The sequence below is a fragment of the Erpetoichthys calabaricus genome, chromosome 1, assembly GCF_900747795.2.
Source record: "Erpetoichthys calabaricus chromosome 1, fErpCal1.3, whole genome shotgun sequence".
Taxonomy (NCBI): domain Eukaryota; kingdom Metazoa; phylum Chordata; class Cladistia; order Polypteriformes; family Polypteridae; genus Erpetoichthys; species Erpetoichthys calabaricus.
The window spans coordinates 91,386,354-91,401,258 of record NC_041394.2 but is presented as its reverse complement, the minus strand read 5'-3'; the positions used below and the strand labels follow the sequence as shown (position 1 = coordinate 91,401,258).

At 35.5% G+C, this 14,905-nt stretch overlaps 1 protein-coding gene across 5 annotated transcripts in view; it reads left to right on the top strand.

Moving 5' to 3' along the window:
* The window catches only part of tacc1 (transforming, acidic coiled-coil containing protein 1), a 117,000-nt gene that overhangs the window by 83,449 nt on the left and 18,646 nt on the right, over positions 1-14,905 (top strand). For 3 of the 5 annotated variants that reach the window (XM_051922090.1, XM_051922083.1, XM_051922087.1), the window contains exons 3-4: positions 3,197-4,301; positions 4,752-4,787. In XM_051922090.1, the coding sequence (XP_051778050.1) occupies positions 3,197-4,301; positions 4,752-4,787 (1,141 nt within the window). The remainder of the gene's footprint in view (positions 1-3,196; positions 4,302-4,751; positions 4,788-14,905) is intronic. The other 2 variants (XM_051922096.1, XM_051922085.1) reach the window with 1 other exon arrangement.

Below are 14,905 nucleotides of genomic sequence, written 5' to 3'. Positions count from 1 at the left end.
GCCTTATATTCTGTCATATTACCAGTGTTAAGTCCTAGGTTAAATGCAGCCGTGTAATCTATCTAGCCACGGCTTCTGGTTGGTGAAGATCCTTACTGTGAGTGATGGTACAATTTTCTCAGTAAGAATGCTAACAAAACTTGTTACCACTTCTGTAAACGCACTAATGTCAACAGAGTGGGCCCTAAATATGTCCCAGTCAGCAACAGTTATTGTGTCTGGCAATACAGCTTCTGGCTGGGTAGAGCATAGAATAATCTCGGCTCTCAAAGCTTGTGGAATATACTTTATCATTTTAGTGAATGATATATTCTGCATCAGATGAAACAATATATTTTGGTTTAGGCAGTTCTAATTAAGCAAACTATTTGTTTTTATTGTCAATGCAGAAATAAGAAAACTAAGTTTTGGAATTTTTTATTAGAATGTACCAAGCTTAAACAGTACATATGTTACAGGGAGTAATTTAGTTCTTTTAACTTGATTTTTAAAATTTTATCATCCTGATTCTCTTCTGATATTCCAGGTGTTTTTTAATCCTTTATCTACTAATGAACACATTAGTTAATGCTAAAGTATTTTCAGCCTTTTCAGCAATATCATTTGCCCAGATGTCTGTCCTGCTTATTTTTTGTAATACAATTATTAGAGCAAACTACATATAATAAAATGCAGAGAGTTGCATATTTAAAGCTATTGCAAAAACACAAATATTTCTAAATATCTTATAAATGTAAATATTATGCTGCTGTGCTTTTCTGAATACAGATTAAGAGAACAGTTAATTAAATGAGATCAGTTACAGGTAAAACGATTTCACTGATTGTGAAGGTGCCTGGAACAAAATCCTGCAGCCATCTTAAGTCCCCATGAATGAATTTGAGAGCCATTAGTCTAGACAATGCAAATGAACATAACATTCACAAACCTGCTTAATGTTCTTGGGTTCCCAGAGCAGCTTATGCAAGCAGCATTTGGTATAAGGCAGGCCCCAATCATACACACATGAACTCACAATTGCACTTCCTGGGGCCAGTTTAGAGTAGCCAGTTAACCTATAGTAAGTCACATTTTGCTACCAATAGCATTGCTCCTAAAAACTAAGACTTTGTTTTTTTTAGTTCAAAATGTGGTATTCTTGTTTAATGTTGATTTTGTTGATAAAATTATTTTTTATCAATTACTGTAACTATTTTTATTTCATTAAGTTTTTGGTTATACTTTTTTCAAAGAATCATGCTGTCCAAGTAATACTGAAAATGTCAGTTTCTTTTTGTTTTTAAAAGAAAGAAGAATGAACGAATGAATCTTATTGTACCCATCAGGATCTACAGTAGTATCAGTATAAAATGCATAGTCTACATAGACAGAAAGCACAACAGTAAAACAAATTACAAAGCAATACATGAATACAAAAATCAAAACTATACACAGAGTACAACCAGGTGTACATTTAACGAATAGTATTTCTAAATAAGGTTGCACTTTTATTTTCAACTGCAGTACAAGATAAAACATAACTGTGTGTAAATTCAGATTTTTGACAGCATTCATATGGTGATTTGGTCAAAGTTAAAAAAAACTTATTTTTTCTGGGACACAAAACCCAAATACGATATGGATTTAAAATAAATTCAGGTCAAAACTGAATATGTTCCTCCAGGTACCTGACTTTCCACCTAGAAGAAAAGCATTACCATCATAAAAAGCATATTTTGTAACCTGAGGAACAGTACACTTGTGTCTTTTGAATTCTGAGGAAAATTGTCCTTAATGTCAGTGTTTAACATGCACTTGAGCAGTAATAAAGTGATTTACAATGCATCCAGTTATATATATGTGTATGCAATACACCTTTTAACGTCATAGTCTTTCCTCTATCAGTATGAGAAATTGGCAGGAAAAGTAGCTTTTAGGTGAATATGTATCCTTTATAGACTTGGGTATCTTAATGCTTTTACCTCCTTTAGTAAGTTAAGTTAGATAGTCAACTTGATGCTTGTTGGTGCTATACAAGTAGATGGTAATAAGGAAACAAGCAGCCATTTATTTTCTATTGATCCTATTAGTCAGAAACCACAAACAGAGCAGTGATAATTATTTCATTTGCAAATAATTTTTTTAAATTTGTAAAACAATACTGCCATTTATATCAGATATTATAACCATAAAAACACTTCATCTCAGAGAAGTCTGTTTTTTACCTTACATTTGTTTCTGTTTAATCACTTAATATATTACAATTTTTTTATTGTGGGTTTCTGCAAGAGTGTCAATGTGGATATTATGATCAAATAACTTAATTCCCAAATTTTCCTGGAAATATCTGCCTTCTAATTTATGTGTATTACATGTTGTCTATATTGAAGCTATTCATTTTTTACCATATGTTAAAAACTTCATGATGTATGATATTGAAAAAGATGGATGAAAAGGTAAAGCGAAGAAGTTAGATAAATAGCAGGTAGGCCACCAGTTGTTTCTTCTCAAGAAGAGAAATAACACAAAGAGAGCCTTTTTTAATTTCCACTTGAAAAACGAATGTTTAATGACTGAGAGGTTGTTTTGGTTTTGAAAATATGAAGCTGCTGGAGCAAATATCACTGCTACTTCACCATGTGCCCTAGAACAAGTTTCTTAATAAGTTAAACTCCAGAAACAGGAATACCTTCATTTTTGTTATGATTACATCAGAAGCACTATAGTATATTAAATGAAGATTTGATGATCAATTTAATTTTCTCTTACAATAAGATTGCTGTAGAGTATTGAAACACTATTGCCACTTGTTGGTTTTTATTTAATTCTTTTTTTTATTTAATTATATCATGTGAAAACACTATAATTACAGATATGTGCAAAGAAACTACAGCATTTCATATCATATTGTATAAAAATTATTTGAAATCCCTATTTTTGAAGCACTGGATAATGGCAGTGAACTAATATTAAAGGGAGTGCTAAGAAACAAAATTAGTATTACATTTACCCTGCTGCATATTGTATGTACAATAATTCATCATTATTTAATATAAATATAACGGTTTATTCAAAATATGTATAATATGATGTAATTTAGTCAGAAATGCACCAAGTGATAATAATATTCTGTTAACTTTGTTAATGCAAATTATGTGTATACAGTAATTAATTTAAAAAAAAAATTATTTTGAATATTTCCTATTTTTTTCTACAGAGTCGCAAAGAGATGCACTACTCTCAAACAGAACTGAACTTTTGAATAGTTATCTGGATAAAAATTTCAACAAACATGAAAGCAAACATGACAAAGATCTTATTAATAATGAGGAAAGTTTTCAGATCGACAATACAGATAGATTGAATAATGCCAAATGTCTGGCAGCACCATTAACAATTGTACATTGTACTGAGGGAAAAGCTGTCCAGAACATGGAGGTCACAGACAGCCATATTTTTGCATCTAGCATCTTACCCCAATGCCAAAACACATCAATGTTTGAGGATGGAAAAGGAGTTTCTGTAGAGAAAGCTGACATGCTTGAACCACAGAAAGAAGAGACTGCTATTCAATCTACAGGGAATAAAACAAAAACTAGAAAGAACAGACTGCCTTGCCTTAAAATAAAGGCAGACGAAGACAACTCTAATGAGGGAGATGAATATGAAATTTCACTTCCAAAAGTATCTTACAACTTTGACCCCTGTGAATATAATGAAAGCATCAATCCCTTTACTTCTGGTGGCTCTAAGCTACAGAACTCCCCACCACCCTCTCAGACAAGTCCACCACAAGATCTGGATGTAAGCAAGGTTGTGCCAGTGAAGTTAGAATTTGATTTCACAGATAATAATGAAGGTGGAGAAGTGAAAAGGCCTGCTTCCAGAAAACTTGGTAAAAAATTAGTTAGCAAGCTCACTCCTAAAAAGCAAACTACAGCAACCAAATCAGCAGAATATAAGGAAAATGAAAAAGAGCTGGCTGCTAGCCAGGACTTGGATGAGACCCCAATTATTAAATCTTCCAGTAAAGTTGACCCCAGCCAGTGGGATGACCCTAACTTTAATCCTTTAGGAGGTAATGGCAAATTTGACAATTCAAACATTGTATCTAAAGGATCCTACAACTTTAACCCAGACAATTATGATGATTCTGTGGACCCATTCAAATCTTCCAAGACCTTGGTTAATTTTAGTGGTGATGGCATTTCCCAGAGTAATAAACATGGAGAAGAAGTGGATTTGGAAACACTGGACACACTATCAAAAGGTGAAGAGAAAATGCGAAAGTCCCCAAAGAACACTAAATCAAGGTTAATTACGTGAGTATACACAGTTTATTTTTTATTTTTAACCTTGTTTGTGTTTGTCTTTCCTTACACAGCATAAGTCGAACATGCCAGTCCTTGTAAGAGATCTTCAGAAATAATTATTATAATTGAATTTGATATAGATGGTCTCTTAAAACCTTTCTCTACATCTATGTAGGAGCCCTCTGCCTTTTGTATTTTATTTGATTGGAATATTATAGTTGAGGTGATGCACAGAATTTTACCTTAACTCAAAAATATACAGATAATACAGGCAGAGGTTGTTGTTGGTTTGTGAAGGTTCAGATAAGGCGGCTATTCACAAACATGTGCACATCAAAATGTCAGTCCTTGGGTATGGAAAATTGCACTCAACAGAGTGTTCAGTTTTCATGTATATTATAACAATATCTACTTTGAATTTTCTGTCTCCTCAAATTTTCCTATGTTGTGTGCACTCAGGACTTCAGAACAAGTGAGGTTTCTCTGTTTTCTGTTGTAAGTACTTTCATTCTTGCTTGCTATCTTAGCCTTTTATCTTTTTTGTCATCTTCTGGCATTTTCCATTGCATGGGTTTATATTTATTTTCTGGTCTACACATACACTATAAGAACCTTTTGTCCAGATCATGTTAGTTTGCTTTGTCAAAGCCCACCAACAGTTTGTTCTTTCTCAGGAATGGTTTATTTTAGTTTGTGCAAGAGATTGAGTCTCTGTGTCTTGTTACTGCCAGCACATTATTATAAAAATGAAACACAGCAATGACGTTCTATTTTTCACTCATTACAGATTTACATTTAAATAACTTTACACACCATAATTTCACTTGGTAAAATCACTGATGTTTTTTTCTGTCTCTGTGTGGAACAAAAGAATATAATCAGATTTCCCATCTAAATTCCTTTAAATTACACCACCTTCTTGATCACAAGTAACACTGCTCCTTTACTCTCCTGTGACTGCGAAAGAAAAAGCAATATACACTGCTCAAAAAAGTTAAGGGAACACTTAAATCACACATCGGATCTTGATGAATGAAATATTCAAGTGGAAAATCTTTACTGATTAATACTATGTAATTCATTGAGATCAAAAAATGATGTAACAATGGTCAATGCAAACCAAAATCACCAACCTATTCAGGGCTGGATATAACATCATACCAAAAGTCAAAGTCAAAAATTGAAATCGGGCTCATAATGTGACTCAGTTGTGTGTATGGCCCCCATGTGCCTATATGCACTCCTGACAATGTCTGGGCATGTTCCTGATGAGATGACAGATGGTGTCCTGGGGATCTCCTCTCGGACCTGGATCAGGGTATCGGCGAACTCCTGGAGAGTCTGTGGCGCTACGTGGTGGCGTCGGATGCACAGATACATAACGTCCCAGAGGTTCTCAATTGGATTCAGGTCTGTGAGGCCCAGTCAATGACATCAATGCCTTCATTTTCCAGGAACTGTCTACACACTTTGGCCACATGAAGCTGGACATTGTCCTGCACAATTACAAGCCCAGGGCCCACTACACCAGCGCAAGGCCACATGAAGCCGGACATTGTCCTGCACCATTACAAGCCCAGGGCCCACTGCACCAGCGCAAGGTCACACAGTGTTTTTGAGGATTTCATCCCAGTACCTAACAGCAGTCAGGGTACCGTTGCCTAGCATGTGGAGGTCTGTGCGACCCCCCAAGGATATGCCTCCACAGACCATGACTGAGCCACTGCCAAACCAGTCATGTTGGATCATGTGGTAGGCTACATAATGTTCAGTATGGTGTCTCCACACTCGTTCACTTCTCAGTGTGAACCTGCTGTCATCTGTGAAGAGAATGGGGGGGCCAATGGCACAGCTTCCAATTGTGGTATTCTGTGGTGAATGCCAATTGAGCTTAACCATGATGGGCTGTGAGCACAGCTTCCCCTAGAGGACATTGGGTCCTCATGCCACACTCGTGGAGCCTGGAAACACGCACACCAATAGCTAGCTGTAGGTCATTTTGAAGAGGTCTGGCAATGTTCCTCCTGTTTCTCCTCACATAAAGGAGCAAATACTGGTCCTTCTGCCGGGTTGATGACCTTCTACATCCCAGCCATGCTGTCTTGTGCAATGCCCTGTCTCCTGGTACAGTATCTCCTCCATGCTCTTGAGACTTTGCTAGGAGACACAGCAAATCTTCATGCAATGGCATGCATGGATGTGCCATCCTGGAGGAGCTGGACTACCTGTGCAACCTGAATCAGTGTCAGTTACCACTTCATGCTACCAGTAGTGACGAGTACACTAGCAGAATGCAAATCTAGAGAAGATTCCCTCAGTCTTGGATAAGTAGACAGCAATTATCTGTGGTCATCAACTGCAAAAGAATTCCCTTTTTGGGGGTTATCTTGCTGTTGCCTCACCAGTGCACCTGTTGTCACTTTCATTTCAAAGCTGGTGAAATTGCTTCACAATCGCTTATGCTGAGAAAGACAGATATCCATAAAGTGTTCCCTTAATTTTCTGAACAATGTATATCTAAGCTACATATATGTGAAGAATATGAACAAAGCAGTATTTTAAATACCCACTGAAATAGAATGCAGTAGGTGTGTTTAAAAAATACAGATAAATAAAAATATTTAATCTTAATTATTTGCCAGCCTTATTTAATGAATAAAATTCATAAAAACGATAGACATGCCTTAATACAGTGGTAAATCTTAGTAAAGGTTTGTCACAGTAAATTTTTAAACAACACTTTCCACAAAATTAATAATATTTAAGGAACATTTTTATATTGTACAGTAATAAATGACAAAGTAAACACCAAACTATCTATTCATGAACATATTGTAAAATCTCATAAAATGACTTTCAGAAACCCAGAATTAATATATGCACAGTGTGTGGATAGCCTTATTGTTTTTTTTTTTTTACTAACCATTATCCATAATTACTTAACAGTATAGATGTGAATAGTTGTTTATAGAAGTGTGATGCATATCATATTAGGGCGGAGTGGTGGCTCTGAGGCTAAGGAGCTGCGCTGGTATCCCGAAGGTTGCCGGTTCGAATCCCCGTCACTGCCAAAAAGGCCACTGCTCTGCTGGGCCCTTGAGCAAGGTCCTTAACCTGTAATTGCTCCAGGGGCGCTGTACAATGGCTGACCCTGCGCTCTGACCCCAAGGGGTATGCGAAAACTACCAAATTCCTAATGCAAGAAATTGTATAAGGCGAAATAAAGAACAAAAAATAAATAAATAAATAAATAATACGAAATAAAAACTGTACCAGTTTGCAGTATTGCTTAAAATAATATGAAATATAAGTTAGTACAAAAAAATTGTAACAATATGTCCCACACTAGTAAAACTGTAACATGAGTAAAATACCTTATCACCTTAAATTTCACACAATTTTTTACAATTTCTTGAATCAGGCTACATCCTACATTTAATACATTCTAGTATCAATGTCAAAAGAGATTCCAAAGTATATGGAAAATAACTTCCTTATAACTGGTCTCTCTTTGCCTGTACTCTAGTGAAGTCTGAGTCACATTTTGTGAGGAAGAAATGCTAGTATTTTTTTTAAATAATTCATCGTATAGTAAATCTAAAGGAACAGCATTCAAACTGAAAGTAAAGGACAAAAGTCAGAATTAAGAAATTAAAATGAATAGATTATGTAATGTTTATTGAACACTTATCAGAATGTTTGGATCCCTCCCTAACAAGTGATGGCTCTGTAATCAAGAGATGAAACCTACATCATGCTGCCCAGACACTGTCTAGAAAAGGACTTTCATGAACACTTAACATCAGCACAAGAAATACTTTTGATGAAAGCTATTTTGAGGCCTGCAGTCACCTTGAAAGAAATGGCAGAAACTGTCTATTGGTCTGTTTAACAAAGAAACTGTTACTCTCTAAGAATTAAGGGCCATCTGAAGCTTTCCAGAAAGCTTCAGTGGTCATCCAGCCATGTTAGGGGAAAAGTTTTCTGGACAGATAAGATAAAGATTGATAGTTTTCATCGTATAAACTTCCTGTGATGTGTTTTGTTTTCCTTTAGCTTTTTTTGTTTTTGTAAACTTCATTGCAGCTTAGGACACATTTACAGTTTGGCCATGCAGGATGATGGCAAAAGCATCATGCCTGCAAAGCATGAATTGCTTTTCATTAGCATGTGATTGCTTGACAAATATATGTGAACAGAGCAACACACAAATGAAAGTAACAGTTGCCTCTTTAAAACCATCTTGCTACTGCTTAGGCATTCTACATCTCTGCTCTCAGTTGCATTATGTTTACCAACTGTCAACCAAAAGTTGCACTATTAGAATGCTTGCTTTCATTTAGTTTTGGGACTAATTAGTTTTTTTGGGCAATACTTTAAATTCTGTTTTGTTTCATTTGTTTTTCTTTTCCTGCTAATCATTCAAGTGTATCTCAGCATCATGAATTCAACTCTGTTTATCCTGAACAGGGTCACAGTCGCAACGCACTGAGCTGGGTTGACCACACCATCCTACCTTCAGTATCTTCTTAGGAATTCGCGGATGCTCCCAGGCTTGAGTCTGCTGTTGGGTTTTCTCCCATTGGGCTATACTTTGAACACTTTTCATTGAATGTGCCAAGTGAAAATTCTAACCATTCTACATACCCTAGCCTCTTAATTATTTCTCTCAAGTCTAGATAATCAGTGGTTCTACTCCAAGGTCTACCTTTATTGATGAATTTCTCACCTTATCACAGAGGGCAAGCCTTGCAATCCTGACAGTGTGATCTCATTTCAGACACTTGAACTCACAGTCCCATTTGTTTAGGTCACTGTCTTTAGAGCTCATGGCCATAGATCAAGGTTGGAATGTAGACTGACTGATAAATCGAGACTTTAGAGAAATTAAATTCATATTATTACTATGGTCTGGTACAAAGTCTGGCACAAAGTCAGCAAAACCGCTGCTTCAGCACCAGTTCCCTCTTTCATGAGGAAGGCTCCAGCATGCTTGGAACTTTTTTCTCTTGGAACTGCTGCTCACCTTTTACCTGAAATGAACGAGCCACTCTTTTCAGAGAGAAGACATGATCATTAGTTCACGTCTCTTCAAGCACCTCCCATGAGATGTTACAGGGTACAATGTAATAATGTTTTTCTGGATCTGTGAAGCACATATTAACTTGATTAATCAATATCTGTACAGGAGTAAAGGGTTTGTCCAGTATTCCAACGGCTGAGTGAAATCCACATTGTTTCTGCTAGATCTGAGTTTTCAGCTGTCAGGCAAAGTTTCTGTTCAAGCGATCTCATTGTTTTTATCACTTCCTACAATGTATGAACATGGGTGAGGATGTGCATGTAGACTGCCCAGTAAATCAAAAGGTTTGTACAAAAATGCAACTCTGCTACTCCACCATGGTCAGGTGTACTGGCATAGGATTTTCAGAAGAAAAACACTCTTTTGTCCAACTTTTTAAAAATGGGAACCTGAAAAGTCTGCCTGTTTCAATGCAGTGGACAGTGAGTCCACTTCATGTAAGAATTTTTGAAATTTCACCCAAGTTATTGAGTAATTTTCAAGAACAGCTTCAAGATTATCCAAAGGTCATTATCTAAGGAATCGCCAGAAGATGCATACTTTTTTACGTGCATGTAGCTCCCAATCATATCTAGAAAGCCTCCTACTCATGTTTCAAGGAATATTTCTTTTTTCATTTCAACAGCATCCATTACTACTGGTGTACACCAACTGGTCCCAGGGTTGTTGCCATAGGAGGCACCAACAACCTTCTGGCGATAGCTCCTTAAAGCTGCCTCCACTACTTAGATTGTATACACTCTTCATTCAGAGTCACCCAAAATGTAGAAGAAGCAAGGTATCTGCTACGTGTTCCAAGTAATCAGTTCTCCAGGTCTTGTCCAGCAGATGATCCCTAAAAATGAGTTAGTTCACCGACAAGAGATGACCATTTGACAGCTCAGCACCTCTCTTTATCTGAGTGCCCAATACAATACAGTCAAGTCCATCGCTAACTTAATGACGAAGATATTTTGACATCAGATGTACTTTTGACTTTTATGGACAGACTTTGACTAGCAAAGAAATTCAATAACTATTCACCATCTGGGTTCAAATGGTGAAAATGTTACAGTAGGACTACAGAGTCAATAGAGAGCACTTTTTCAAGCACTTTTTCAAGCACCAGATCAAGCGCCTCTTAGTGTGCTGAATATTCTGAATGCTTAATTGGTGTATACATACAAACAGCACACTAAGTAACATGCACTTGAACAAACTCCAGTTGTATAGTCACCAGATTGTGAGTATCACCACAAGTGTCTGACCAAAGTAATGTTTTGTTTATTGAAGCATATGAGATTTCCATCCGTCCATCCATTTTCCAACCCGCTGAATCCTAATACAGGGTCACAGGGGTCCGCTGGAGCCAATCCCAGCCAACACAGAGCGCAAGGTAGGAACCAATCCTAGGCAGGGCGCCAACCCACCCGCAGATCTGAGATTTTCAGATGTAAATATTAAAGCTGTTATACAAACAATTTGAAGATAAACATGACAGCATTAATAGAAATAGTCATACTTTATGCACACAATTTAAAATAAAGCATTTAAAATTTCAAAAATAATGCAGTCTACTCCATACAGTAAGTTAATAAGAATTCATAAGGAGGTGGCATAGTAACAATTTTTCAAAAACATAGACTACCAAAAACCTTTAATGACAGTTCTCCTTTTGTTTTTTTCTTTTTTTCCTTTTACCCATTTGTCTAATATATAAACCATTCTTTCTTTTTCCATAGGCTTTAGCAATTTATGTATATACTATAGCAGTTAATATTCATGTGTTATATGTGAACGTGACTTGATTTCATGATATTCATGTGTTATATGTGAACGTGACTTGATTTCATGATTATTTGAATGGAATGCTTCAGTCTGAAATGTGGAAACAATGTCAATACATTTTATTTTATGTAAAGAAACTATATTAAAATACATTGGCATAGCATTTGATTAATCATTTATATTCCTTTTAGAATTAAAATTAAAGTACTCCTAGCCTATTTTATGAGAACAAAATGAGTAATGCTATTTTACAGTAAATTACAACTTGAAACTTGAAATTTCAGAGCTTGTATTTTCTTTTCACTTAAGTATTCTTCTAAAACATATTGTGAATAGAAAAGCAAATAGAGTAAAATAAAAAAAGCTTATTCAAATGTAGGTTCTTTTGTATCGTAAAGACAAAAAAGGTTTTGTTTTTACAAAGGAGCTCCGTTACAAGCTTTGTCTCTTTAAAATAAAATAGACCTGGCAAGACGCTTAAAAGACATTAAAGGCTTAAAAGGAAGGCCCTATTAAATTGATAAAATTGTTTACTTTCTTTATACAGTACTTCAAAATACAAAAAAAATCTTATTTGTAAAACACTGCTTGCATTGTAAATGTGTACAATGTTTTTAAAGTTCTGATGTACAACCATTAGGTGATAGAATAATCTGCAAAAACTGTTTTAACTGTGACAAATTTTTAAAAACTGGTTAGCCTACTTATCACGGAACAGTAAATGTATATTTTTATTATTTTATTTTTCAGTAATGTAAAAACCTAAGCTTATCTTAAACACTTAAAAAGTTAAACACAAATGTATCATTTGATGCATAAAAACGCTACAGTATATTTCTGTCAGTTCATTCACTGACACTTCATAAATGTGATTTACCATGAATAGCTGTGTGTTCTAATGCCCACGATTGTGTTTTGCTACTTTCTGCTTTTAAATGACTACACAACCAGGTAACTATTATCCACAGTTTGGAAGGAGTTGAGAAAGTTTGTTTGAAGAGTCTGCAGCTACTAAAATAGCTTTTATAAGTGTGGTAGTATATTTATTTGTCATTCACCACACAATAGTATCTAATTATAAAAGTGCTATTACTGTATTCCTCAGAATTAGTCTGCAGTACAGAGCACATTGGGATTTGCAATAGTCAAAACATTTTGCATATGATATATATAACATTTCCATTATTTTGCTTAGAAATGCACAGATATAATTAATGTGGAAGCTTGTGCTTTTTCCCACCTATTAGGCTACTTAACATTAATTTAACAGATGGTAAGATGGTACAGTAGTTGAGGATTAGAATAGTAATAAAGGCTTTTTTGTCTTCTGCTATTTCTCCTTACTTTGGATTGTATTGTTTTAAAAATTCACTTAATCAATAACATCTGTAAAGGCAGATACTTCTTAACAGGTGTGGTTATTGATATATTTTCAGTTATATGCATACTTTTGTCAGATCATGCTTAATTAAGATCATTTGCTAATTGTGTTATTGTGCCCAGCAGGGGGTATATGCTCCCTGGAAATTTGTTCTTTTTGAATTGCAGCTCACACCTGCTCCAAAATATACCAATAAATACCCGAATATAATCTGATACACCTACCTTCTTGGTTGAATCTGTCTATTTTCTAACTTGCCTATCTGGTTCAAGATCACATGGGTAGTGGTATAGCCAATTAACTAATTAGGCTTCCTTTGAGAAAGCTTGAGAGAGAGAGAACTTTATTTGTTCCACAAAGGGAAATTTGTATTTTTACAGAAACTCAAGTAATAAATAAGTAAACATAAAAACTGTGGTCTGAACACTCACCAGAATGTCTGAAAAGAAAGAAAATTTTTTGATTCAGCAGTGTTAGTCACAGTGAGGCATTATGCAGGTGTATTACCATTGGTATAAAGAAGCCCTAGTAGCTTTTCTTGCAACACTTCTGCTGAATAGCTGTCTGAAAGTACTACATGCAAGAGTGTCAGAGAGTAGATGTGCAGCATTGTTCATAATGACACTCAAGTTTTGTTGTAATTCTCTCCTTCGCTACTATCTGCAGAGGGTCAAAAGTGTGCCCCATAACTAAGCCTGCCCTTTTAATAAGCTTGTTGATTCGGTACACCTCTCTTGAAGTGATGTTATTATTAGCCCAGCACACCACAGCATAGAAAATCACATGGGCCATCATGGAGTTCTGGAATATGTGAAGGATGTCACTACCCAAAAGAAAAAGGAGCCTGCTCTCCCTTTTTTGCATATGTCCTGAGACCAGTTCAGTTATGAGACCGGTTTAGCCTGTTATTAATATAGATCCCCAAGTACCTGCTGGAGTGCACCATCTCTAAATCTATTCCTTCAATAGCCACCGGGCATAGAGGCCATTTGATGCAACCAAAGTCAATAACCAGTTCCTTGGTTTTGCTGATATTAACTTGAAGACAATCCTTTCTGCATCAAGAAACAAAGTTCGCCATGTGACTCCTATACTCTGTCTCAACCCCTTTATTGATACATCTCTGTAAGTACAGAATCGTCTGAGAATTTCTGCAAGTGACATGACCTACACTTACATTTATAGTGTGAGGTGTAGTCCATTATCCAATGATACTTGAGCAGGCTCTGGCTCCCTGTGTTAGTAATTCTGAATTAAATAGGTTCAGTTAATGAATAGATTAAAATAGGAATGTCTACTGCAAACTCATATCAATGAAAAAATAATTATGCCAAAATTTTCTTTTTTGTCTGTGCATCTTAAACTTTTGAAGTGGCACTGCTCCTTTACGTCCCTGTCTCAGTCAGCCTCAAAGCAGACTGCTCATTTTCTGTTACAACAGTCCCAGCATCTGAACAGAGAATAAAAGTTGAAACTGCTACTGCAATCTGCGTCTTTTTATAACAATAATACGATAAAAAAGTAGTGTAACAATATTAAGTTTTTGATGTTATTTCCAGTGTATAAGATCTAGTATTATGAAAGCAAGTCAATTACCACTAGCATTGTACAGCTAGCCAGGAAATAAACTGCATTCATTTAACATGCAGCTACTCCAGTTTTTGCAGTTTACAGTTAATTGCTTGTCTGATTGCTTGCTCATAAATAAGTAAAATAGTACTTTGTCCTTCAAAATCAATTTTAAAAGATCTCACTCCAGAAGTTGCAATAATAGTAATGAAAATAGGGAAGCACAATACTTAATTCTCCCGCTTCACTGCTTTAGAATGCTAAGTTTGAATCCTAACTGGGTACTGACTGTGTGAAGTTTGCTTGTTGTTCCTGTGATTTCCTCGGAGTACTAATTTTCATCTTGCATTCTAAACATAAGTGTGCTGAAGACACTTAACTGATAAACTGATTTGAAAATGGATGGCTGGGTTAACAGAGAAATTCAAATAAAGAGCTTTTGTGATAAATATTTAGGTAATTCTTTTTTGCTTTTGGATACTTAAAAAGAGAGAGTATGGCCTGAAGGTTTTAATAGACAATTTGACAGGGAGATGAGTATATAAATAGGGATTAAGCAAAATATAAGCAATGTGCCAGGCACAGATCAAAACACAGAATATAACGTGGTTTTGAAATGACTAATCTAATACACAAAATAATAATTAGGCTCAAGAAAATAATGAGAGTCCCAGCACTATATATTTATTGAAACTGCATTTTAGCTTCCTTCCTACAAGGAATGAAAGAAATTAAGAAATAATTGTAAAAGGTATTTTGATAGAAAGCAGGAATACCTTAATGTTCATGGTACTATCTTAAATAGGCATCATA